We start from the raw sequence: 24,384 nt of genomic DNA, 5'->3' as shown, positions 1-24,384 counted from the left end.
GACAAGATATACTGTCCTGCATCCTTTTTTCCTCTCTTTAGGGTTTAGATTTAGGCTCTCTGAGAAGAGTCACTGTGCCTACCAATCCCGCTACATTTGCAGTTAGATCAGAACCAGGTTCCTATATTTAGCCTGACTCCATAGCATATGAGAAATTTGGGGGCTTAGCTCTGTAAAGACCATGTAGTGAAAAATTATTAGAAATGGAAAATAAAATTCAAGATGAAAAGTTACTAAAATTACTATTATGTGACCCAAGGATGAGAAGGCTTGGTGAGTATGTATAAAGTACCTGAGTACTTTACAGATAAGAAGAGAAGGCTTAGCAGGAGGTAAGTTACTGCAGTCACCCAACCATTTGGTGTCTGGCTGGGGATTTGCACTCAGATTTGCCCGTCAGTAGCAGAATCTCTGTACTCTTGGCTGCTGTGGGAGCTTGGTATCTTTGTGAGTGACATGTTCAGTTGATACTCATTATTTGTGGATTCCATATTGACAGATTGGCCTGCTACTCACTAAAATGTATTTGTAATCTAGAATTAATACTTGCTGTGCTTTTGCAGTCATTCAGACATTCAGTCTATTTAATGTCACTTTTTTTTTTTTTTTTGCATTTTTGTGGGCCTTTTGCTTGGCGATCTTTCTGTTTAAAATGTCATCCCCCCGCCCCTCCCGAGATAAAGTGTGCAATTGCTGCCTGGAGTTTCTAGGTTCAAGAAGGCTGTCCTGTGCCTTATGGAGAAAATGCATGCGGTAGATAAGCTTTGTCAGGCATGAGTTGTGGTGCTATTGGCCACAAGTTCAATGCTAGGGAATTAGTAATATTAAATGAAACATCTTTAAACAAAGACATACACCAAACAAGGTTATGTATTGATCAAATGATGAAAATGCAGTGACCAGAGGCTTAGAGGAAGCTAAGCCTGTATTTCCATGAGGAACAGTGTTTCAGTATTTGCAAACTCAGTGTTCACAGTAACTTTGCAGAACATAACTACCATGAATAATGAGAATCGACAATACACATAAAACCTAAGTGGCCAGCTCCTTGCCAGCTCTAGTTGGGCTTATCTTTTCTCATCCTACCCTAAGTACATCAGGAGTAATTTCAATTGGATGTAAAAGAAAGGAAATTACACAGTAAAGAAATAATTCAGAACTACCAAGAACTGTGATTAAGATTTAATTGCTTGTTCTAAAGCACTGTGAAGAGTGAGACTTCTAGAATGTCGCTAAAGTCCTCCTACGGTATGGCATGGTGACTAACCATGAGTGTCAGTGGTTGGCCCGGGTTCCAGTTCCTGTTCTACCTCTGTGTGTGTGTCCTGTGTGACCTTGTGCAAGCTTTTTAACATCATGGTGCCTCAGGAGTCACATACATAAAATGGAGATAACAGTACCTGGTTCCTTGGGTTGTTGTGGAAATTAAGTTAGTCAGTACATGAAAAGCACTTAGAATAGTCGCTGGTATTCAGGGAGTGGTCTTTAAATTATTAGGATAATTGAGCCTTCTCATCTGCCTAGGATAATTTCAGTTGTTCAGAAGTAATTATTAATTGCCCCATTTCACTCTCAAAAGGTTTCTCAATTTGGAGGATAAATTATGCATTGATGCTAGCCAGCTGTGAGGGTGATTCTTCATTATCAGATAATCCCTAATCAGTGGCTACTTCTGTAAATACAAGCTGGGATGATTATTTTCTTTTTTCCTCCTCAAGAGCTAGGGTGAAAACTTCCGTCTTCTAGTTTTGGAGGGCTGCTAGGGGGAGAAGAATTGGAAGAGGAGCATGGTGAGTATTCAGGTGTGGGCAGGAAGGTGTGTGACTTTTACTCATTTTGCTTCCTGCTCTCTGAAAAAGAGTAGCCTGGAGTCTAGTTTTGATTAGAGAGTGAGGTCTTTCCCACGGGTCAGCTCTTTCTCCAGGAGCCAGGAAGGACTTGGGGGAAACACGATCTGTCAAGGGATCTAAGAGATCAGGGTGGGTTAAGAAGCTTGCATAAAACTCATCTTAACTTTTTTTTTTTTTTTTAAGATTTTATTTATTTATTTGACAGACAGAGATCACAAGTAGGCAGATAGGCAGGCAGAGAGAGGAGGGAAACCAGGCTCCTTGCTGAGCAGAGAGCCCGATGTGGGGCTCGATCCCAGGACCCTGGGATCATGGCCTGAGCCGAAGGCAGTGGCTTTAACCCACTGAGCCACCCAGGCGCCCCTCATCTTAACTTTTAACCATGTGAGAAGAGTCAGGGTGCCTGTGGACTCCATTGATGGAAGTATGAACCAGGGGCTGATGTCAGTGCTCCTGAAGGTTGATGCCAAGGACCCTCCTTCCTCTGGAGATCTTTAGAAAAAGCATTATGAACCCTTCTAGCTAGGATACTGTAAATATACCCTGAAATGCATGAATAGAGATTGAGTGATAAGCTTTCGGGAGTCCCTCTTCACTTAGCTCATTCACTGCTGTTGTTTTAAAGTACTTTATTTTTTAGAATAATTTTAGGTTACAGCAAAATTGAGTGGAAAGGACAGAGATTTCCCAGGTACTCCCTGACCTCCCACAAACCCAGCCTCCCTCAACATCAATACCTTCCTCTAGAGTGGTACCCTTGTGACTGTCCAACCTTTCCTTGACCCATCATTTCACTGAAAATCTTAGTTTATTTTTATTTTTTTTTAAAGATTTTATTTATTTACTTGACAGGTGGAGACAAAAATCACAGGTAGGCAGAGAGGCAGGCAGAGAGAGGAGGAAGCCGGCTTTCCACTGAGCAGAGAGCCCAACACAGGGCTCGATCCCAGGACCCCAGGATCATGACCTGAGCTGAAGGCAGAGGCTTTAACCCACTGAGCCACCCAGGCGCTCCTGAAAATCTTAGTTTACATTAGGGTTCATTCTTGGTGTTGCATGATCTATGGGTTTTGACAGATGTTTAAGGATGCACATCCACCATTATAGTATCATATAGGTTAATTTCACTGGCCCAGAAATCCCCTGTGTTCTATGTGTTCATCCCTTCCTCTCTCTCTCTCCAAGCCCCTGGCAACCACTAATCTTTTTGCTGTCTCCATAATTTTGCCTTTCACTGTAGTGTTGAGTTTTTAAGTGGTTAGTTGTCCCACATGCCCTGTACCTTTTGAAGTGGCTGTAAGATCTGGAGAGGCACTGGTGAATAGACAGTTAGGTATGTAAGTCTGGATTTGGCACATTGATGCTTGGAAACATATTTGGGAGTGGTTGGCATTTAGATGAAATTTCAGACAAGGGTGGCTGGGTGAGGTTACTGGGGAGAGGATGGAGGTAGAGAGGTGAATGCCGGGCACCAAGCCCTGGGACCTTCCAACGCTGAGACTGGGAAGATGGGAGAGGGGCCAGCAAAGGAGACTGAGAAGGAGCAGCTGGTGGGGATAGAAGGAGACCCAGGGGAATGGTATACTCCAGAAGCCAAGTGGCACCTAGCTTATTTTTTTTTTTCTTTCTATATTTATAAAGGAAACAAATCAACATACCTTAAGAATGACTTCAACCTTGTGGTATCCTTTTGGGGATCCATATTTTGTACTGTGTCTGTGAGTTGCCAAGTTCTATACCAGAAGCACTGGCTGTAGGGTTACCTCACCGTATGAGCCGTGCGTGAAGGTTGCACCTTCAGAACCCATTAGTCTCAGCATGGCTTTTTGGAGGATTATCAGAGTAATTGGCATTCCTGCCAAGTGGAGAAAGGAGGGATTGAGCCCTTCATTCAGAATGGCAAGATGCCCTTAAAGTTTCTCTGGGACAGTCGGACATAGTGTTTCTTCCTGGTTTCATTTGTTTTCTGAATGCAAAGACAGGTCTTTAAAGACAGGCCAGCCTAAGATCCGGACACGGAGAACAGAGATCTTCCAAATGGGAATGTTTTCATCCCCAAACTGCTTTTTTTACAGAATGAACCATCCAGTGTTTTTTGTTTGTTTGGTCATTTGTTAGTGATTTGATTTACAAGACAAATTAGCTTTATAGAAGCATCTGTTGCAGAAATAAGATACCTGTTTTTATAACTTCAGGTGTTGTTGTGTTAGGGATAGGCCCTGTTTTACTAATATTGACTTTGAAGTAAAGTGCTCATAAGGATCATAATTTAGCCCTTCTTTATATCAATTTTCACATACACAGTAGCCAAAATCAACATTTGAGAAAAATGGTTAAGGCTTCACGACACCGTTTACTTACCCTCAGAATGTCATGTGTTCAGCCAGGTGGTATTAATACCTAAATATGCCAGCGCAAGAGAATTTATTACTGAAGTTTCCATGGATTCCTTTTGCCTCCTTGCCCAGCCCCTCTAAAAATTCATTATAGTCCTGCCTTGGACTTTTGCCAGCATGCTATAAATAATTGGATTTAGCTTCTCATCTGCTTTCTTCTGGTTCACATTATGAATATAAGTTGACAAGACTTTCCTACTAATTCTTGCTCACTAAGATTGCATTAAGGTTATGAAGAGATGGCTGAGTATAATTTTTCTTCCTTTCTTCCTTCTGTAATTGAAGTGTAAAAGTCCCCAATTAATTAGAGTTCTTTCAGAAATTTCTGTTACTGCAATTTGCAAACTCCAAAGCCTTGATAATGTGGGACAAACATTTTATAACCATATATTTGTTAAAATTTGATGCTAATTGCAGGAATTAATTCTTCCTCACAGTTTAAATAATATTTTAAGGGTTAATAAAAGCTTGATTTCTTTCTTTTATGTTACTAGGAGAAACTTTCAGCTATAGGGAACAATCCATATATGTATAAAATGTTTAAGATTTTATTTATTTGAGAGAGAGAGAGGCTGGGAGATGATGAGTGGGGGAGGGGCAGAGGGAGAATCAGGGAGCTCAAAAGGGAGCCTCATGTGGGCTCTGTCATAGGATGCCTCTTGACCTGAGAATGCTGGGATCATGACCTGAGCTGAAGGCAGATGCTTAACTGACTGAGCCTCCCAGGTGCCCCCTATAGAACTATTTCTGATGAACAGTATATTGCTTTTCTTAGGAACTGAAAGAAAACCAGAGGTTGCAGAGGTTTTTATATTTTTCTACATATGTGGCCCTTGCAGTTTCCTGACAATAAGTCCCTAAAAACTTAGCTTTTAATCACCCATAAATTTGAGGCTCTAGAAATGGTGATATCAGAAACCTTTTTGACCTGGATGGAAATTAGCATCTTCTCAAGTATCCTTTGGATGCTCTGTCATTTGGTGATGATGACACTAACCACCGGTTATTCCGTCCCATGTGCCAGGTGCTGCTGTGCTGAGTCCTTTCTCTATTTTGTGTTAAGTGATCCTTGGACACTCTGTGTGGCAGATAGTATTATATCCTTTTTAGCAGGTGATAGAGAGGTTAAGTAAATTGCCAGAGTGGTAAGTACTCAGATACTAAGTGATAAGCCAGAAATCAGACCAGAATCTGATTCTGGAGCCCTCTCGACAAGCGGGAAATTCAACTCCCTGCCTTGGCAGCCAGATGGCATGGCTGAATACAGCAGGATGGGTATGAGATGGTTCTCGGTAGTGATGGAGTCACTGCCGACAGCCACTGGGACTGCTGTGGGAATTTGAGCTCAGTGTTGTGATCTGGTATTTCGAGGAGAGTGCGAAATCTGGATGTGTAGGTGCAGTCTTTTGATTTTTAAATATTGGGAGCTAATTCTGGTTTTTTAAATACACATGTGTAGGACAGCTTCAACCCATCGGCCACCCGTCTGAGAGCTCTGATGCACATTTTGTTGATTTAAATTAGCCTGATAAAATCATTTGGCCTTGTGCCCATGCACAAAGTCACACTCTTGGAGTTCCCCAGAGACCTTCTTCATAAATTTAGCAGCATTGGAGGACAGAGGAAAGGGAAATATGTTTCAGTGTATTAGGGTACATGCTGTCACCAGGACTTAGGGAGATTAAGCATAAAGAATTTCAAGTACGTTTCTGTCTAGTAGTATGTAATTTGAGGCATTAAGAAAACACACTTGTATAATTTTCAATAGCCCATGCTTATTGTTATTTTTCAGACTTTTACAATTCGATGGGCACTTGAAATAATACAACTTTGTCAAATTTTTGATAATAGAACGGTCGGGTAGACTTGCCTTTTTTATGGCATTAACTTAGAAGTAAGCACAGTGTCCATTGCCTTTCTTTTTAAAGAATAGGGAAATGTGTATACAGACATAGACACACACACACATAGTTGAGTCTTGCGGACCTGGACCTGTTGTGTTGAATCACTGGAGGCCCAAGATGTAGTGTAGATACCCACGGCATGCAAGTCACGACCTACCGGTGAAGGGTCTCCTACCTAGAGTGCTCTCAGCCTTTACTTTTCCAAGAATTGAATTTTACTACCATTATCAGAGAGGAGAGGGTAAAGTTCCGGTTCTGAAAATCTAAGAAACTGTGATGACATCCCTTTCACCTTGTTTTAAAGGTCACTAGAAAAGGTGATGGTTAGATTTTTTGACCCCTGTTCTTGCACCTGCAGCTACACTTAAACCATTTGAGTCTGACTTGGCTCAGCACATAGAGCTTGGGGTAGGGAAACTGTGGATCCGAAGGTTATGTCGCCTGTTGGAGAGGGAGGACAGGCATTCATTCATATGCCTGTTAACTTTCCCAGGCAATAAAATACTTCCCTCTTTTTCTTTGATCTTCAAGCTGACCTTAAACAAGAACAGAAATACTTGAGGAATTAATATACAGAGACCTGAACATTTGTAAAAGAAAAGCCTTCATGAAATTATATTTTTCAAAAGTCTTGAGTTCATTTAAAGTTCCTAGAGATAGAGGTGCCTGGGTGGCTGAATGGTTAAACCTCTGCCTTCGGCTCAGGTCATAATCTTGGGGTCCTGGGATGGAGCCTGGTATCGGGCTCTCTGCTCAGCAGGGAGCCTGCTTCCCCCTTCCCCCCTGCCTGCCTCTCTTGCCTACTTGTGATCTCTCTCTCTCTCTCTGTCAAATAAATAAATAAATAATCTTAGTAAATTTGGCATTGGTTATTTAACATATTGCCGATTGATAATAATAATAAAACCTCCAAATGATTTTTTTGTTTCAGAGACCACTTCTCATGGAACAATGTTCTATAGCCAAAAGATGGTTTTTTAGTTTGCCAAAAATATTTTTTTTTCTACCGTATGTTTTGTTTAGTTTTGTTTTAGAAAGAAGCCAGTGGGTAATTATTTTGCATAGCTATGATGAATTCTAAGGAAGGCCCCTAGAAAAGGTACAACAGCTTAATGGAAAGAATAAGACCAGTTGGAAACTGTGAAGCACTTAACTAGAAGGTTTAGTTAAGCTATCACTAGAAGGTGTGATAGCGGATGGTAATTCTGTAGTTGAAATTGATGTTGGCTTCATTAGCACAGGTGCTAAGGCATCTTCATTTTCTGATGCATTACAGAAACTAGAGAAGCTGCTGACAGCTTGTGTGGTGGGTCGCTTGCTGCAACAGGACCTGGGTCCTGATGTCCTGCTCTCCAGTTCTCCAGTAGCATACCCCATCCCTCCCATGAGGGTAGCCACTTGTATTCCTTTGGAGTAGAGACCATCACCCTACAAAAGGATCACAGTGCAGCTTTCCCTTGAGTAGACTACAAAGAGGCAGTTTCTTTAGCTTTTTTCTCAAATTCCTACAACTAGCTGAGAGCCGGCTCTGCTTCTGTGGCAGGAAGGAAGGATGGAGAGTACGGTTGGGTGCTCCTCTTTGATGGATGAGTGACCAAATGCAAGTATATGCGTATATTGGCTAAAGTCCAGATTAAGCTTTATGCAGGAGTTTCCACTATAGCTATTAAGATGTCAATAAAAGAGAAAGAAGGCTAGAGGATGACAGACTCCCTACAAACTGTAAGGGGTTAGCTTGCTCCGGTCCAGCCATTGGGTATGCTGGCGAATGACCTAGTTGTGGTGATCTTGGGTGAACATTCTTAGCAAGCGATGCAAGAAAATTTTGCAGTGACCTTGTCCTTCCACAGTATGTCGGTGGGTGCAGGCATGTAGGCTGGCTTTGTAGAGTGGCTCAGAGAGTTGTTTGGGAAGGAACCAAGAAGAGGTATGCATCCATGGCCATTCTTAGTGGGAGTTGTGTGGTTAGAAGCCAACAGTTAGAAATCTGGTTTGGACAGCTGGGTCCCATCAGTGGTTTAGAAGGAGATGATGGGACCAGAGTTTTTAGAAGGAATTTTGGTAGGTTCTTAAAAGTGGATTGAAGCCGGGGAAAAAAGAGAGGAGGGGAGGTACGGAGGTATCATGAAGAGGAAAATACCATTGCAGAAGTGTGTTTTGGGGCCAGCGATGTGGTAGGGAAATAAGAGGAGGGGGTGCATCCATAAAAGAGAACACAAACACTGGTGAAATGTGACTGCTCACAGTTTATAAATTACTGCCTGGCAGCAGCATATGTAGATTTAAGACGTGCACATACTATAGACATTTCTCTAAAGGAATAGATAATATGCCTTGTAATCCTCAATTTAGCACTATTAAAGAAAGTAAGTTATCTTGGTCGTGGTCAAATGCTAGGTAGAATTTTTGGAACATTTGGACTCTTCTGGATGAAACGCCATCACTGGACCTCTCTGAAAGCCTTATGGGAGGGTGTAAAAGCAAACCTTTCTTTGTTTTTTATAAATGAAACCATTATCCGCTCTCACTGCGCAGTCTTGTCTGGTGAGGGAACAGAAGGCTAACAGTTGTTACTTGGGTCAAAGGCCTGTGCAAGTGGGGCAGGACTGCTTTGGAATGGACATACTGTGGATATACTGTGTCCAACTGCCTGGTGTGGCTGGGGAGATTTTGGCTAGGTTCCCTCTCAGTGACCCTACAGAGATGCTTAACATTCCCACCTCTCTCAGCCCTTTGGATCTGTGGAGTGGTTTCAGATTGTGTTCCATGAGGTCTGGAATTCCTTGAAGGCACGTTAGGCTTGGCCAGTTTGGGTGTCAGGGAAACCAAACAACTGGACTCTGGGCGTCCGGACCCACCTCAACCAGGACAGCCCACTTATGTTGTTTAAATCCCGGAACTTTTCAGAAGAGTCACTTGAAAAGAGACCAAACACATACAGAATCACTCTCTGGGAAAGTAGGAAAAGACAGTGCTTTAGACATAAATGAAATTAATGGACATCAGCTTTTATCCCTTCTGTCCATTTCCCAGCTGTTGCCCCTTTCATTAAAGAGCTTTATTGAGAGAACAATTCACATACCATACAAATGATCTATTTGAGTTGTGTAATTTGGCGGTTTTCAGTACATTCACAGGCTGAACAAAGATCACCATAGTCCATTCTGCGACATTTTCATCACCTCAGAAAGAAAGGCTGTATCCACTAGCTCCCTACTGCCCATTTTCCCTCAGACTTCCTCATCTCTAGACAAGCGTTGATCACTTTCTGTTTCTGTGGATCTGACTCTTCTGGACACTCCCTATTAAAAGAATCATATAATATGTGGTCTTTTGTGACTGGCTTCTCTCACCTAATGTAATGTGTAATCTTTCTGTGTCCACTGTTTTCATTATACAAAGCCAGTGGTTCCAAAACTCCTCTGCATCATGGACTCCTTTAAAAGTCTACCATTCGCAAACTCTGGGGTCCACCACCACCGTCCCTGGGCACGGACTGCCAAGTTCCCATCTTTGCTCATACCATTCGTTCCCTCACTTGCCCATCTCCTGCCTCCTTTCTGGCAGTTACCTAATCCAAAGCTCTTACCTTTTGAAGTGTCTTTTGGGGGACTTAGAAGAGAAAGTGTTTTGTTCTGTTTTTCATCAGTGCTGCTACTACTTGCTTGAACAGTTCTCCAGTAGGCCCAGAAGGACTAGAGCAGGGAGAGCTCACCTCCCTAGGAGCTAGGGGATTTTTGTTGGAATTACCCTGGGCTGTGTGTTCTGTGGGTCTAAAGTAGAGCCTGACACATAATAGGTGTTCAGTGAATAGTTAATGAATGAGTAGGAGAGGGAGCTGGGTCTTGCACCTTCTACTTTCTGGAAGTGATGAAGCTCTGAAGTCAGGCCTGTGAGTAATAGAGGGGCCTTCGAACAGATATTGGATATTAGATATTGGAGAAGGAACAGAGATTAGGCCCTCTCTTCCATCTCTAAAGCCAACTGCATCGTGTTTTCTTTTCTCTCGGACTTCTGCTTCTGTCCTTACCTCTTCTATCTGATCCTATCTTCCTATCTTCTGCTTAGAGGGACCCTTATCATTGCACTGGGCCTGCCTGGATAAGCTAGGATGACTTCCCATTTCAAGAGCCTTAATCACATCTGCAAAGTCATTTTAGCATGGAAAGGGACATGGACATCTTCGGGGACCATGATTCAGCCTGCCACAGGGCGCCCTACACAGAAACACAGTGCCTTTTGTGTTTTTGCCAAGTATGCCTGTGCCTTGCCTAGCTTAAAGCCTCTTAATTGTGACATGATTTCTTACAGTGTAAAGTAAGTTTCTCAGTAGAAAATGGTTATTTTGCCCTGGTTTGTTGCTTTCCCCTTTATAACTCACGGAAAAGGTACCAAAGCATAGTAGGACCTCAAAAGGACCGATTAGATCCTCCTCTAATTTTGTCATTGCTAAGTACCTATTAAATTTTTTTTTTAAGTTATTGAGAACATGCATACCTGTGATTTTGAGACTTTTTGGTGGATGGCAGGATTAGATTATTCCTGCCCACCCACCCAGACTTAATTGATGGAAATATAGGAGCTGGGCTTATTGTCCTTGAACAGAGTGGACTGGAAAAGCAAGACCGCTTAATGGAATTATTTAAAAGATCTGTGAGTTCTAGGCATTCCTATTGGAGGGAAAGGCATTTGTTGCACTTTAAATGGTAATGTTAATGAACGTGTACCATGTGCCAGACCATGTTGTAACCACTTAACATGTTTTAATTCATTCAGTCATCATGAGAACCCGCATGAGGTCATACCATTATTATTCCCATTTTACAAATGAGGAAATGGGACTTACTGATGTTGGGCAAGTTGCCTGAGGTTATACCACTAATAAAAGAGAGAACCGGCATTTGAATCTCGGCCATTTGGCTCCTGAGCCTGCACACGTGTTCCAGAGGTGCATTGTGATGGTACACACTTAGCCTTGTTACAGTATATGCGGAATTGACTTTATCTGGAGGTGTACTCATTTACAGCTATTACTGTCTAATAGAGTTTACTCGTGAGATAAGAGATCATAGTTTCCCAATACTGGGAAAAAGCAGGAACCCAGGTCTTTGGTATTGAGATGGTGATTTGGAGGCTAATGATCTCACCATCAGTCTTTTTGTTCCTTCAAGCTCCCCTCCGTTTGGCCCCTCCCTTTTCCCTCCCCCTTCCCCCCACCCCGGAATGTTTCCCTCTTTGCTGTGTTGCTGGTGGTCTTTCTGGGGCTGATTACTGTGTGTGGCAGGACTGAAGATTGACCCCGTCTTCTCCATTCAGTTGTTGTTTTGTTTTAGTAAATGAAGAAACAGATTTATCATGATCTAAAATCAACTTACAGCCAGGATGACAATTTGTTTATCCCATAGATCCTCTTCTTTGGATATTTTGCTAACCAGTGCTAATACCATCTAAAAGGAAAGCATTTTAAAAGTCCTTGATGAAAGTTGGAGAGGGCTGTGGGAAGGGGGTGGGGGTGGGGACTGGAGCCAGCTACTGTATAAACTGGAACAGGTTTGAAAAATGTCAGAGAGGATACGAAATTCTATTTCCCTTGTATAGACAAGCAGCATGTTTCTTTTTCTAAATTGTGCCTTAACTGTTTTTCTTTTTGATGAAATTGGTGGGAGCCATAGGAAGTATCTCTTACTTGAGGAGGACAGCTTTTGGGGACATGGTTAATAAAGAAAAGCAGAGACGCAGAGATGTGGGGTTTACTTTAAATGTTCTTCTTTGCGGATTGAATTCTGATTGAAATACTGTGGGCACCACCTAAAAGGATCTGGAAATAGTGCCTGAAGAGAAATGTGTTCTTTTGTGTGCTGGTTTTATTCCAGAATGACCAACCCACAATAGGAAAGGGGGCTTCAGCACGAAGACTGTTTTGTTTTACTTGACTTTGTTCCAGTATTCTATAAATTTATTCTCGGTGCTTTTTCCCAGCAGCCACCAGAAATCCACGTTTTCCCGGTTTGTTTATAATTGATAATTTATATTCCCAACTGCATCCACAAAAGGCCCAAGGCAACTTACAGTAAAGGACATGTTTGAGTGGGAAATGAGTGTGGCCGTTTAAGTGGGAAACAGAAGACCGGGTAGTGAGGAGGAGAGCCCATGTGCTCAGGTACCTCTCCTGCTGGCATTACTAGGAGGGAGGGTTAAACACAGTAATCTTCTTCCAGGTGGCGACGGTAAAGGGGTCACAGAATTGGTTATGTAACTGTCATCTAATAAAAGGAAACAGTTCCTCAGAAGTCATAAATCTTGCCTAGTTTTCAAAGGATTTTTGCCAGGCCGTGGATTAGAGGAATTACCCCTGAAGTTACAAACCCAGGATCTCAGATGCTGTGTATAAAGCGTAAACACGCATGTGCCATGCAATATTTGCCGACCTGCAAAGCTGTTCGGAGCCACCTCGGCCCAACCCACCCATACCACGAGCACCCTGGTAGATTAATGTAGTTATTAAAGCACACCTGGTGGGTACTTGCTTCATATTGTTACAGGCTGTTGCTCTCCTTGGAAGGTGGCACTTTAACAAAGGGGGAAGGGCAGGCATCTAGTATTGATTCATTTGGCACATTTATTGAGTGCTTATTCTTTGCTAGGTTCCTGCAGATTCAGTGGTGAGCCAGGCTTACTTGATCTCCGTCCGCATGGCCATATATAAAATTGGGGGGTGATTTTCCATTGTGTGGAAATTAACAGTTGTGTTCAAATAAAACAAAAATTAAAAACTGTAAAGCAGTCCATAATAAGTCAGGACATCACAGGCCCATTCATACAGCAGCATTCGTCTCTTCTAAGGACCTTTGGATAAGAGTACTGGCTGATGCTTTCTGTCCTTCATTAGCATGTGACCCTCATTCTGGGAGAAGTACAATAGGGATGAATGCACGTGAGTAGCACCGAAACAAGATAATCTAGCATGCAGTCAGTTACCATGGGAACAAGCCCCTTTTCCTCCAATATATTTTTGTGAAGATTCAGATGATAACTACTTTAAATTCTCATTTTTAAGTGAAAATAGTCTAATGACATTAAAAATGCAGGAACTTTTAAAACACTGTTTTCCTATCTTGGTGTGGTCCTGTTTCTTTCCCTTTGAGTATGTACATTACCAGTGAGAGGAAGAACTAATTAAAGGGGAGCCTTAGGGGACATAGAGGAGCATTGGGGGCACTTAGCTCCCTAGTCTCTCTTTGCCTTTCTCTTCCCTGGTCCCCAGCTCCACCCTCCTTTTTTTGGGATTTGCTAGGTGCCTTGAGCTGAAGGTACCCAGGGGAGCAGGATTTAAACCCAAGCAAGCTCTGTGTTGTGTGGTATCTAGGGTAAGAAAACCCTTAGTTTCTTTCACCTTTCATAGGACAGTCTCTTCTGTCCTATGCCTAGGCCGATCTTAGATGTCTTGACAAAGACCATCCTGGAGATTTTAAGGATCCAGCAGGAGGTATCAGAATGGGAGTTAGGGCTCCCAGAACATTTTTGTTTAGGATTTTTTTCATCTCACATTCCCAACCACTCTTAATTTCAACCCTTATCCCTTACCCATTTAGAGAGAAAATTTCAGAAGGAAAGGCTAAATAGAACAGGGCAAGATACATCGTCTGCTGAGGAAGAAACAGCCTGAAACCTTGACCAGATTAGGATGTAGGGGAGTCTGACTGAGAAACAACAGCCTCTGTTTTTGTCAAATTAACATATTTTCCATGATTGCCAGTCTAGGGAAGCATTCATAGGTGAACTTCATCTTATTCATCGATTTTGACTGATCCCAAATGTCTGCTTGGAATGCAGACTCTGCCTCTGGGGAGAGGGCCACAGTTGGTTGGTGATGCCTACCGTGGGTCTGTGGTCGTACTCTTGTCCTGCACTGCTGTCCCCAGTCCAGTGCAGTCGTAAAAGAAATCAATGCCCATCTTTTAGTGTTGACACAACCACCAGCGCAAAGCCCCGAACAAGCCCCAGGTCTCACTTATCTACAGCAGAATATAAATTCATTTTTGGTAGAGTACAGAATGTTCTGTTGGTGCTCTGTTAGGAAAGTGTTTCCAGCAGCACATAGTTTGCTGCTACTTATCTGGAATATTTCTTTGTTTAGTGGAGCTATTTTATTATATAACAACAACTTAGACGTGTGAAACCTGCCTGGTATGTTACATGTCTCCAGCCCAAGTGAATATGACCCTCTCTGGTGGGAGACAGCAGCTGTTTCGATTGACAGCTTATTCAAGTGAGGTTGTAGTCCAAGAATGATTTGAGTTTGCTTTCTGGGCAGATGGATATTAATGAAGGAAAAGTACCTTGAAAGGATGCCATTCCAGGAAGGGCACATGATAGCGGTGATTATAACCAGATCCCTACTTTCTGGGCTCTCTTGCTAGAGTGCGGAGTGCTTCTTAGACCAACTAGAATCCTCTCTAAATTGGGTAGGGGGAGGGGCTGGTCCGGCAGGTTTTTTAGAGTGTGGCTGGCACTGAACAGACTTGGACTGCACCTGGTCTCATTTTGGTGACCCTACTTGACAGGACTGTAAAAGGCGCGTGTGTCTTCATCAGCTGGTGACCCTCACTGTACCTGGCATTGTTCTACGAATCCAGTCGTTAGTTTAAAAAAAAAAAAAACAAAAAACCTCGTTCACTTGATTTATCAGTGAGTAAAGCAAAGTAGAGACTGACCAATTTGTGGGTGTTACATGTTTGGTAAAAGACCCATAAAACAAAATTACTTGAACATGTTTTATCTTTAATTTTCTATTTCAAACACAAATTTGATTTGTCACATCACATATTTGATTAATATGTTTCAGGTACTGTGGCCAGGTTTTTTGGTCATACAATGGTTAGGGTCAGTACTTGAACAAAGAACACATGGTCCCTGTCCTGTAGACCTTGCTAAGAGAGACAAACATAAACACAATCATAATATAATTAGTTACGATGATAGTAGTGATACCAAAGGAGAAGTAGGTGTTTATAAAGACGTGGAATGACCCAGCCCAGAGGGCCAGGGAAAACTTCTTGAAGGAGATGGAATTTAATCCGAGACTTGAAAGATTGAGCCAGGGTTTGGTAGGGAAAGTGGAGCGCAGCTGGGCACAGGGGGGCAAGAAATGAATGACTCTGAGTTTTGCAGGGCACCTGTAAACCAGTGTTTGCTTCTGGTGCAACAGGCAGGACCAGAACACATCACTAGCTGTGGCCTTCCTGGTGGTCTCTCCTGGAGGCTGCCCCTGCCCCTGGGGTGGCCCACAGCTCTTCCACTGTCCTGTGGATCTGGCCACAGCATAAATCCACAGGGGTGGAGGGAGTCCTGACTACGCTGATGTGTGCGATTTATGTGCTGAGATGATTCAACAGCTGACGGTCTTCTTGGAAAATACTTTGGTGCTTTCTCAGCTCCAGCTGTAAGTCTTTTTGCTGGCTGTCTAGACTGAAGGATGGGCGGTGCTCAGAGGCAAGCTCAGTGGGCATCTGTTCGCAGAAGTGGTAGGTTTGAGCATGGGCGCTGGACTCAGGAAAGCCATGACTCTGGTTCAGATGGAGGCTCAGATGTTTTGAGTTTTGACTTAAGCTCTCTTAGCCTTGGTTTTGTCATCTCTAAAATGGGTCTAATAGTCATCTCAGGAAGTAGGCTTGAAGACTAAATTTAAAATGAGGCGGTATATCGCAAGCATGTAGCACTGGGCTTGGTAATCAGACGTATCGACTGTTTGCTCCTTGATGTCTACCGCAGCCTGTCACTTTAAGCTAGACACGTGTGAGGAGATTTCGCTGGTTAACTGATTGAATCACATTTGTTGTCTGTTTAATTCCTCTATATATTGGTAGATTTACCCTACAGTCCTCAAGAGCTATCAGGAATACTCCCGTTTGACATGCCAGTCACAGTGCCAATGAGCTTAATTCTTAATTCTTAATGATGGCTGTTAGTAAGGTATTGAGTATATGTATAGCTCAAATTTGTGTCTTTTCTACCCATTACAGAAGAAAGAAGGGGAAACTAACAAAAGGACATGTGCCAATTATATCAGAAACAGCTACCTCATTGGTGACTTTGTTTTTACCCCACAATGCAGTTCTGCATTTAAGACCATCACTTGCTAAAGCAGCCACAGAAAGCCTTGAGAATATGCAAAGAAGTCTTAGAAGGAAGTCTAGGAAGTCTTAGAGGAAAAAGAATACAGGCTATGATTAAGCTTTTCTACCATAGACTTGCTTTAAGTCATCTTGAAGTTCCAACTCCTGAGACGCCACCGTGGTGTCCTTGGTGTCTGACCATTCTCTGCACAACTGGGGAGCTACATGGGCAGGTCACAGTCATCTGAAACATGGGTGTGATAGTGCTGTGCCCTTGAGACAACAGTCAAAAAGGGCTAACTTGGGTTTCTGGTTAGGAGGTACTGTTTCCAGGAAGCCTCTTCTGGTACCTTAGAGGTTTCTCAAAATCTAGACTTTAATGATGAGAATAGAATTTTGGGGAGAAAAAAGAAAGAGCGAAAGATTGTGTAACATTGTTTATAAAACATGATCATCTTGGTAATGCTACAGAAATGAAATAATGAAGTATTGTCCCAGAAAACAAAACAAAACAAAACAAACATTCACAGTACTGAAATATATTTCCATTAAAATGTTGTCCTTCAAATAAGCCAAATTACTTAACGAACTCATTTAAATTTCATTGAGGGAACCAGAATGCTGTTACTCAGGTTTGATTTGGATCTCCAGCATCTTTGGTTATTGAAATAATATCTCATTCTTCAGTAATAACTTTTTTGGTCTTTTTGTAGCTCAGCTCACTTAGTAAAATATGCAAATTTGCCAAAATAACCAGTAGATAATTTCACATAGGAAGCTTTAAATTATGTCTTAATTATGCTAATGTCAAAATAAAAGATGGGTGGCTTGGTTTATATTATACTGAAGTAAGTAGCATAAACACATATTTCATTAGTGCTTTGTTTTTAATCTTGTACTTTGGCAAGGCTTTTACTGTGATAAATGAATTTTCCTTTTCATTGGGAAAAGCCAACTTACTGTTGTTTTTGGTTATGTAGTTGCATTCCTTCAGACTATAATAGTTAAAGTCAAGAAACGGATTAGGAATATTTGCCTCTGAAACATTCATTTCTTAGATTTACATGGTAATGACCTTATGAATGGTTTCTTATTTTTTCAGTTTTCTTTGAACATTTTCCTGAAAGGCACGTGGAGTTAAAATAATGAACAAATACTTTGCATTTATATGAAAACCAGCTAAAAGTGAACTAATCCTGACCACGTACTACCTAGATAGAACTCCTGTGGCTCTGAATTCTCACAGACATGTATTTTCTAGCTGTCCTTTTGATGTGTCCAAGGCAAAATTAAACTGTTCCTTCTCACATTCCCTCACTCCTAAATCCCTATCTTTGTGATCAATGGCCCCCCTTGCTGCTCAGCTGGAAATCTTGAATAGAAACCCCAGCATCTTCTTGACTTCCCATCTGATGATTTTTGTTGTTGTTGTTGTTTTGTGAACTTTTCCTCCAAATTGTTACCCCACTCTGTGTCTTCCCACACCCCCCCACCCACCCCCACTGCCAGGCTCGATGTGCACATTAGCCGTTTTGTTGGCCTGCTTGTGGTCTGTTCTCTCCCCACTTGGACTCCATCCCTTCTCTGCCCTCAGAATTCTCTGATCGAATAATTGGTTGTCTTCATCACCTCTAGTGGTTCTCATTGTCCACAGATGAAGACAAGCTCCTCAGCACACAGTCAAGCCTTTGCAGTCTGGCGCTGACCTACTTTTCAGTCCTCATTCTCTGCCTTTGGTCCTCCTGTGGTCAACACCTCAGCCCCACTGAATGCCAGCTTCCCGATTCGTGCCTGTAGCTACATTGTTTCCTGCCCCTTTGCTCCCCCTAATGTCATCCTCATACCTTTCCTCACTATCAGTCACCAGCCCTCTGGACTTTTCACTGGATGCCTCTGTTATAGGTCTTGTATTGTAATTAATGGGTGCCATGCTTCCCATGGGCTACTCATCTATGCGTGCTGGGAAGGAAAGGATCATTTTCTATTCAACTTTCACTTAATGAAATAATCTCTTCTTGGCTTATAGCTCAGTTTCTTCTGTACTGATTCTTGGTATTATACTATCACTTCCGGGTATATACTACTTTTGGCAGAGTCAGTGAGGTTAAAGTTCCACCTCTAGGTATATGACTCCAAAGACTTGGAAACAAGGACTCAGACGGATGCTTGTGTGCAAATGTCCATAGCAGAATCATTTATTCACAATGGCCAAAGGGTAGAAACAGCCTAAGTGTCCATCAGCTGATGAATGGATAAGTTTAATATGATATACATACACAATAGAGTATTATTCAGCCATAAAGGGAATAAAGTTCTGTTATATATGTCAGCATGGATTAACCTAGAAAACATTACCCACTAAATGTAATAAGCCAGACAAAAGGCACAAATAACTTATGATTCCACATATATGAGATATCTTGAGTAGGCAAATTTATAGAGATAGAAAGTAGATTAGAAGTAGTCAGAAGGCACCTAGGTGGCTCAGTTGGTTGTGTCTGACACTTGATTTCAGCTCAGGCCATGATCTCAGCATTGTGAGATTGAGCCCCATGTTAATGTTGGGCTCCATACTGGCTGTGGAACCTGCTTGGGATTCTCAATCCCCTTCCCTCTCAGCACCCCCACTCCCCACCAAAAAGAAGTGATTAGTGGCTGAGGAGAACAGAAATGGAGCATTATTACGTAAAGGGTATAACATTTCTGTTGGAGGTGATGAAAATATTTTGGGAATAATGGTGAAAGTTGTACAACATAACGAATATAATTAATGCCATTGAATTAAAAATGGTTAAAATGGCAAATTTTGTTACATATATTTTACCCCAATTAAAAACATACATAGTTCATGTAATTTAAAAAAAGATACTGACGCCACCACCCTTAGGCACATGTGTTCCAACATGTGGTTGTATGCAAACATGTTGTCTTTCTTTTTTTTTTTTTAATTATTTTTATTAACATATAATGTATTACTTGCTCCAGGGGTACAGGTCTGTGAATCATCAGTCTTACACATTTCACAGCACTCACCATAGCACATACCCTCCCCAGTGTCCATAACCCCATCACCCTCTCCAGACCCCCCTCCACCCAGCAACCTCAGTTTGTTTTGTGAGATTAAGAGTCTCTTATAGTTTGTCTCCTTCCCGATCCCATCTTGTTTCATTTTTTCCTTCCCTACCCCTCAAACCCCCCACTATATCCTCTATGTTTATCGTCCTTACCTTCACAATGTAACACGGATTTCTTGAAGTCAGGAACCCGTCTTTATAGAAAATATCTTTTAAGAAATGGCTTTTATTTTTTTTTTTTTTTTTTTTTTTTTTTTTAAAGATTTTATTTATTTATTTGACAGAGAGAAATCACAAGTAGATGGAGAGGCAGGCAGAGAGAGAGAGAGGGAAGCAGGCTCTCCGCTGAGCAGAGAGCCCGATGCGGGACTCGATCCCAGGACTCTGAGATCATGACCTGAGCCGAAGGCAGCGGCTTAACCCACTGAGCCACCCAGGCGCCCCAAGAAATGGCTTTTAAATATCCTTTAGCAAACAGAGGTTTGGAGTAGGTTGTTTTTGCAATTGCTGAAACTTTCAGGAGAGCATTTGATATTTTACGTGAATGTTAATATACTTAGCCTTGACAAAGTGATATGAAGTTGTTTTGGAACATAATTTGGTATTTCTGACTATTTAGGAATTGTGCATATTAACCCTGATACCTTTGGAAGGAAAGCCAAATAACCCAGCCAAGTGTGCTTTAAGTTTTTTCTTTTGCTCTTTTCAACAAAGGGCTTGGATAATTAGGCCGATTACAATCTATGGATAGGAGTCCTACTTATTATTTTCCCTAAATCCTCCTTAAAGGAAATAAAAAATTTTCTATACTTTGTCCAAGCATAAATAATTTTACTTTTCTCGGAGTTAAGGTGTATTTCTTCATCTTTTAAGATCCTATGGAAATGCTAAAAAATAAAATTGGTAATGATGACAAACTAATAGTTTATACTGCAGTGTGTTTAATGTACATGTAAATATGTGAAATCAAAACCTCTTAAAATCTAGATTGTTTTATTGCTGAGTGTCAGGATATTTTTTGAAAATAACTGAGACGTAAACGTGAGAAGATGTTAGCTCATACTTACTGTTACTCATCTTGTGAAAATTTCTGTTGTCTCATTCACTGTCAGCCTTGAGTTTTGTATTTGGAATCCACCCAGCAAACTAGTTAGGAGTGATGATGTGATGAATGCTAAAAAGGTTATTGACAACTGAATTTCTCATGGGGCGCCTGGGTGGCTTCCTCAGTTAAGCCTCTCCCTTCAGCTCAGGTCATGATGGGGGTGGGGTGCTGGGATTGAACCCTGCCTTGGGCTCCCTGCTCAGTGGGGAGTGTGCTTCTCCCCCTGCCCCTCTTCCTCCTCATGTGCTCTCTTTCTCTTGCTTTCAGATAAATAAAATAAAATAGAATAAAATAAAATAAAATTAAAAAAGAAAACTAAATTTCTCTCGTATGACTATTCCAGAGGTCAAAATTAGAAATCACTGTTAATTTCACTTTCATTACACTTTTTTTGGAAGGTGCTTTGGCCACATGGTAAAAGTGCTTTCTAACAGATTTTCCTATCCCTCCAAACATGGACAGTAAATGTGATCTAGGGAGTTTCATCTCAATTTTTACTGTGTATTTGAATTATCTGAAGATCTTGAAAAAATGCAGGTTCAGACTAGGGGGATGGACATGGGTGGTGAGATTCTGCATTTCTAGTAAGCTCTTAGATGCCTGGTCTGTGGACTGCAATTTTGAGCAGCAATGCTCTGGGTGGAAACTTATTTCAAATATCTGATTTTGATGTTCTGTTAAAATTGGCTGCCCTCCAGGGTTGCTAGATAAAATACAGGGTGCTTGCTCAAGACGTCCCATTTACTATTTTTGCACATATCGTGTACTACAAAATAATTCATTTATCTGAAATTTAATTTTCACTGGACTGGACACCAGATAGATAGATATAAATATACCCCAAATCTGGCAATTATAAAATGTGATCTTAATAATTTCTGAATACAGTTAAATATCAGCATATTATTAGATATAAAATAATATGATTATTTTCAGAGAAAGGATGCAGAATTAGGTTTATTTCAGACTTTTTTTTTCTTTTTTTGAGAGAGAAAGAGAGAGAGAGATCGTGATTAAGCAGGAGAGGGGAAGTGGGAGAGGGAGAGAGAGAATCTTTTTTTTTTCATTTAAAGATTTTATTTATTTATTTGATTGATAGAGATCACAAGTAGGCAGAGAGGCAGGCAGAGAGAGAGCGAAGAGGAAGCAGGCTCCCTGCTGAGCAGACAGCCCAATGTGGGGCTCGATCCCAGGACCCCGGGATCATGACCTGAGCCAAAGGCAGAGGCTTTAACCCACTGAGCCACCCAGGCGCCCAAGAGAGAGAGAATCTTAAGCAGGCTCCATGCTCAGTAGCATGGAGCCAGACACAGGACTCTATCTCAAGACTGTGAGATCATGATCTGAACCGAAATCAACAGTTGGGCACTTACCTGCCTGAGCCACTCAGTTGCCCCTCTGACTTGTTTTTTCAGTACTTATTTAGATATTTTGCTCATAGGCTTTTCAATACAATCAAATATGGAAACATGACTGCACCCCCTCCAGTATCTAGGAAATTCTTGGAAAAAGAGTGAAATCTGTACATTCTAAAATATATCTGATAGCACAGAAGTACCTGTTATCAATATTTTCAGTTGAACACTTGAAATAATAAGATGTTAATATGATAAATTTGAATTTAGACAATCTTTATAGTTTTTTTCTTGTTATGTCTTTAAGTTGGTATTGTGTACTCCTGGTACTTTCAAATTCTGTGTATAATAACATTACATGAGAATGGTCTTTCATTTTCTTCAAGTGTATGTAAGAAAATGTAAATGCTTTTCTTTGTTTTTCCAGATTCTTTACAGAGTTGGAAGCAAGACATCAGAGTAATATCTTCATAGATGACATAAGTGACATTGTGGAAAAGCACACAGCCTCCACATTTGACCCATATGTGAAGTACTGCACAAACGAAGTCTACCAGCAACGCACACTACAGAAATTGTTGTAAGAGATGTTATTGAACGTTACGGTGACTAGCCTAACCTCGTTTTAATTAGGTCACATTGATTGAAATTAATTGATCTCTTACATCGTATTTAGAAACGCCTTCTGATAAGCTGTTTCCCAGTACTGCTTTCAGGGTGAGGGTGTTTGAATAGAAATATCTAGTCTGTGGACAACTTTCTCTCTAAAGCAATTATGAAATTATGGCTTCTGTTACTGTTTTCGTTGTTGTTGTTTTAAATTGCTGTAAGACACAGAGTGACCATTATTCTAAAACTTCCGTTTTCCAAGCCATTAACTGGCCATTGAGTAATTTGCCTGAGGCCAAGAGAGTATTTGAGTTGAACTAGTGGCTAGGATCCAGATTCTCTGCTCTTCTAATCTTCCTCCATTCAGGTGACAACTCCATTAATTTTTTTTTTAATAGGAATTGCTGATTTTTCCCTTCTGGGTACTTAGAAGTGAAGAGAGAAGGGAAGGTCTGAAGGAAAGCAAAAGAAACAAATGTTCTTAAAGACTTTAATTTGTACAACAACAAAAAAATGATGCTTTAAAAATCCTTCCTCACCTTTTTCCCTTTGTCCTATTTAGGTTACTGAGAGTTTTGATGTGATGTATATGGCTTTAGCCTTAAAACTCAGTGATTGTCTGTAATGTCTTGTTTTATTTCGGAAGACCCTGCTTATCTCACATAGCTCTCTGTTCTCTAGCACAGTGTGCATTGCCATTAACTCAGCTTGGGGGCTGAAGGCTATTATCAATCACTACCCCCCCCCCCCCCCCAGTGGGCTGTGACATTTACCGCCACAGCCTGGAGCTCTGGTCAGCTGCTACGCAATGTGTGAGCCCCTGTGGAGGGATTGGGGTTGGTGCAGAGAGAAACAGTGCACTGAAGTTTCCAAATCCTTGGGAAGGGCTGATTGTGCCCCTTCTCTCTCCACAACCTCCTGAAACTCTTGTGTGGGCAGGGGGGAAAACCAACAGCGGGCAACCCCGAATGAGGTTTTTAAGTGCAAAACCAGTGTTGTTGGCACTGTTGACATTTGGTCTGGATAAGCGTTTGCTGTGGGTGCTGTCCTGTGCTTTGTAGCAGGTTTGATAGCATCTCTGGCCTCTGTGCACGAGATGCCCCTCACTCCAGTTGTGACAACCAAGGATGTTTCTAGATGTTGCCAGATGTTCTTAGCGGCTTTTCTTAATCCCACACCCGTTCCGGAATCACTGGTAACTGTAGAAGATGCAAATTACATGTTTGAAAACAAAGCCTTGAGTTAGAGCTAAATTTCATTTTGTTTTCACTTTATTTTTCCGGGTTTAGGAATGGTGACTAGGTGCTCCTGTAACTCTATACCATTGCCTCTTCATTCATTTACTTCCCACTTCTGTAAATTTGTAGCTCATATGTTTTTCATTGTTCATATTGATATCTTCATTGCCTATCTTATATCCAGTTGTCACTATAAAAGGTAGACAAGCCATCTGTGTCTATGTCATTGTTTGTTGATTTATATATTCAAAGATCCAGTATATGAATTTATCAGAACATTTTATACAGGCATACCTAGTTTCATTGTGCTTCACTTACCTCACTTTTAACAGAAGGTTGTGGCAACCCTGCGTCGAACTAGTCTGTCGGTGCCATTTTTCCAACAATGTTTACTCACTTGGTGTCCCTGTCACATTTTAGTACTTTTCACAATATTTCAGACATTTTCTTTATTATCGTAGTTGTTACAGTGATCTGTGGTCAATGATTACAACTCACTGAGAGCTCAAGTGATGGTTAGCATTTTTTAGTCATAAAGCATGTTTTAATTAAGGTATGTGCATTATCTTTAAGATATAATGCTCTTGCACATTTAATAGACTACATGACTTTTATACACACTGGGAAACCAAAAATTCCTTTGACTGGCTTTATTGCAATATTTGCTTTATCGTAGTGGTCTGGAACCAGATCCACCATATCTTTGAGGTAGGCCTGGGATATATTTTTACTTCTTAA

General features: G+C 41.3%; 1 protein-coding gene across 3 annotated transcripts in view; it reads left to right on the top strand.

Moving 5' to 3' along the window:
* ARHGEF26 (Rho guanine nucleotide exchange factor 26) overlaps positions 1 to 24,384 on the top strand; it is a 122,904-nt gene that overhangs the window by 44,227 nt on the left and 54,293 nt on the right. For all 3 annotated transcript variants that reach the window (XM_032344463.1, XM_032344454.1, XM_032344443.1), the window contains one exon: positions 22,227 to 22,379. In XM_032344463.1, the coding sequence (XP_032200354.1) occupies positions 22,227 to 22,379 (153 nt within the window). The remainder of the gene's footprint in view (positions 1 to 22,226; positions 22,380 to 24,384) is intronic.

Source organism: Mustela erminea, chromosome 1, assembly GCF_009829155.1.
Source record: "Mustela erminea isolate mMusErm1 chromosome 1, mMusErm1.Pri, whole genome shotgun sequence".
Taxonomy (NCBI): domain Eukaryota; kingdom Metazoa; phylum Chordata; class Mammalia; order Carnivora; family Mustelidae; genus Mustela; species Mustela erminea.
The sequence above is the reverse complement of the archived record's forward strand: the minus strand, read 5'-3'. Positions and strand labels throughout refer to the sequence as shown.